The 2500-nt window shown below is 49.8% G+C and overlaps 1 protein-coding gene across 1 annotated transcript in view; it reads left to right on the top strand.

Annotated features, from left to right (window-relative positions):
* The window catches only part of LOC308162925 (mitogen-activated protein kinase kinase kinase kinase 4-like), a gene marked incomplete at its 5' end in the record, with an annotated part of 51576 nt that overhangs the window by 35743 nt on the left and 13333 nt on the right, over positions 1-2500 (top strand). The window contains 2 exons of the mRNA XM_080537066.1: positions 1140-1257; positions 2081-2248. Coding sequence (XP_080393192.1) covers positions 1140-1257; positions 2081-2248 — 286 coding nt within the window. The remainder of the gene's footprint in view (positions 1-1139; positions 1258-2080; positions 2249-2500) is intronic.

The raw sequence follows: 2500 nt of genomic DNA, 5'->3' as shown, positions 1-2500 counted from the left end.
AACTATCTCTCTAGTCAACTTCCACCTCTAAAGAGCCCTGGGATGGGGTGTTGGTTGGTTAGAGCGCCCTCTCCTGGTTGCCTCTGACGGTGGTCTCTCTCTCTCTCTCTCTCTCTCTCTCTCTCTCTGGCCACCTCTTGTCTCTCTCTTCATCTCTCTTCTCAATGTTGGCAGTTTTTTTTAGTAGCGGTAGGTGGTGGTGGTGGTGGTGGTTTTGCTTTTTTTTTAGGAAGAGGACAAAAATATCACTGTCTGATTAGTAGACAGAGTTCATTGAGGGTCTCTCCCACAGTTAAAGCAAACTATTTTATCAACCTTTGTTTTCTGAAGTTTCAGTAGAATGGGGAGTGTGTTTCTTCTCTTTTGACATCGTTTCTCATGTATGAAGCTATATTAGGGCTCGCTGCTGGCTAACACGTCCGTGGGGACCCTCCCCCTCGCTGCTGTTGCCAGACCCCCCTCCAGACCCCAGGAGCTCAGACAGATTCCTCTACAACGGTTTTGCCATTTTCAGATTATGTTTTTAAACGTTCCCCAGAGGAAGTGTTAATATGAGATATGTGGCCCAGCGTAGCGCAGCAGCGGAGTCTGACTCAGGAGAGAAACACTGACGAGGTATTTTCCCACGGAGTAAAGACATTCCTCCAGATTCAGGTTGTTTCTCCATTTTAATTATTTCCTGAACATGACATACCCCCCCGCCCCCCCACACCACCATACCCCCCCCCACACACACCACCATATCCAGTACCTCTTGTTTTTGCCTGCTCAGTTTTCCTCTTTTCTGTGTTTTTCCCTGTCTGACGTAATAATGTCTGCATGCTCCTTTCATCTGCCTCAGTTTATTAAGATGTTGTGTGTATACTGTATATATATATATATTGTGTATATACAGTATTTGACATAGTGCTGATGTTGGGTTATGTAGTTTCACTGTAAATGTTGTACTCAGCATGAGCTGAGCAGGTAAGTCAACGACCTGGGTCTTATGTCTCCTTTTCATAGTCTATAGGGTATATATATATATATATTCTATAGGGTTAGGGTTAGGGCCCTGTGTGTGTGTGTGTGTGTGTGTGTGTGTGTGTGTGTGTGTGTGTGTGTGTGTCTGACTGTTGTTCTACCCTCCTCCTCCTCAGAGCCAGTCTGCCAGCAACACCATGCAGAAACACAAGTCCTCCTCCTCCTTCACGCCCTTCATCGACCCGCGCCTCCTCCAGGTCTCTCCATCCCAGGGCAGCGCCCTCAACAACATGGGTAAGCCCCTCCTACTGGGCCTGCAGCCCACTGATTGGACAACCGGCCTACTCTGGGACTATCTGATTGGTCCTCTCCATCTTCAGTCACGTAGATCAGCCTGGTTGGTAGAATGTTCTGAGAAGCCCCGCCTCTTTCTACACAACCTCAGCATTGTCTTCTCTTATCCAAATCAACTATTAATAATAATTGTGATTTTTAAATAATAATAAATATAATAAATATAATAAATATGGTCATGAAAATAATTTGGATAAACAAGCAGCTCCTAGGGGCGTCTGTGTCTCAGGAGGTAGAGGCTGTGTCTCAGGAGGTAGAGGCTGTGTCTCAGGAGGTAGAGGCTGTGTCTCAGGAGGTAGAGGCTGTGTCTCAGGAGGTAGAGGCTGTGTCTCAGGAGGTAGAGGCTGTGTCTCAGGAGGTAGAGGCTGTGTCTCAGGAGGTAGAGGCTGTGTCTCAGGAGGTAGAGGTTGTGTCTCAGGAGGTAGAGGCTGTGTCTCAGGAGGTAGAGCCGCCGTCTAATGATCGCAAGGTTGGCAGATCGGCGGTTCGAGCCCCGGCTGGCCACATGTCGAAGTGTCCTTGGGCAAGACATTGAACCCCAAATTGCTCCCAGTGAGCGGGCCGGCCGGCGCCTTGCATGGCAGCTTGCCGCCGTTGGTGTGTGAATGTGTGTGTGAACGGGTGAATGAGAGGCCGTTGTAAAGCGCTTTGGAACAAGGCGCTATATAAGTCAGTCCGTTTATTCAAAGGTAACTGTGTCCGAACTTTCCCCCCTCCCTCCCATGTACCTGTATGACCCCCAGCTGACCTCTGACCCCTGCAGGTTATGGTAACGACGCCCGGCTGGCGGAGGCCTTGCGGGCGGACGCGTCTCGTAAAGGTTCCGTGGTCAACGTGAACCCCGTCAACACGCGCCCGCAGAGCGACACCCCCGAGATCCGCAAGTACAAGAAGAGGTTCAACTCGGAGATCCTGTGTGCCGCGCTCTGGGGTGAGGCTGGGCTGGGTCTGGGTGGTTCTGGGTGGTTCTACAGGGGTCTGGGTGGTTCTACAGGGGTCTGGGTGTTCTGGGTGGTTCTACAGGGGTCTGGCCAGTGGTGTAGTCTATGTGATACGCAGGACTACGCCGTATACCCACTAGGAAAGGCCAAGGATTTCCATATACCCACTTAAAAATGTGTGAGGATACGTAACAGCGTTTTGTGACAGAACTTTCACACTTTCATTCATGACATTTCATTCA

The sequence above is a fragment of the Nansenia antarctica genome (genome assembly GCF_963989245.1).
Source record: "Nansenia antarctica genome assembly, chromosome: 7".
NCBI classification, from domain to species: Eukaryota; Metazoa; Chordata; class Actinopteri; order Argentiniformes; family Microstomatidae; genus Nansenia; species Nansenia antarctica.
Note: the sequence above shows the minus strand (reverse complement) of the source record. Positions and strands in the feature narration are given on the sequence as shown.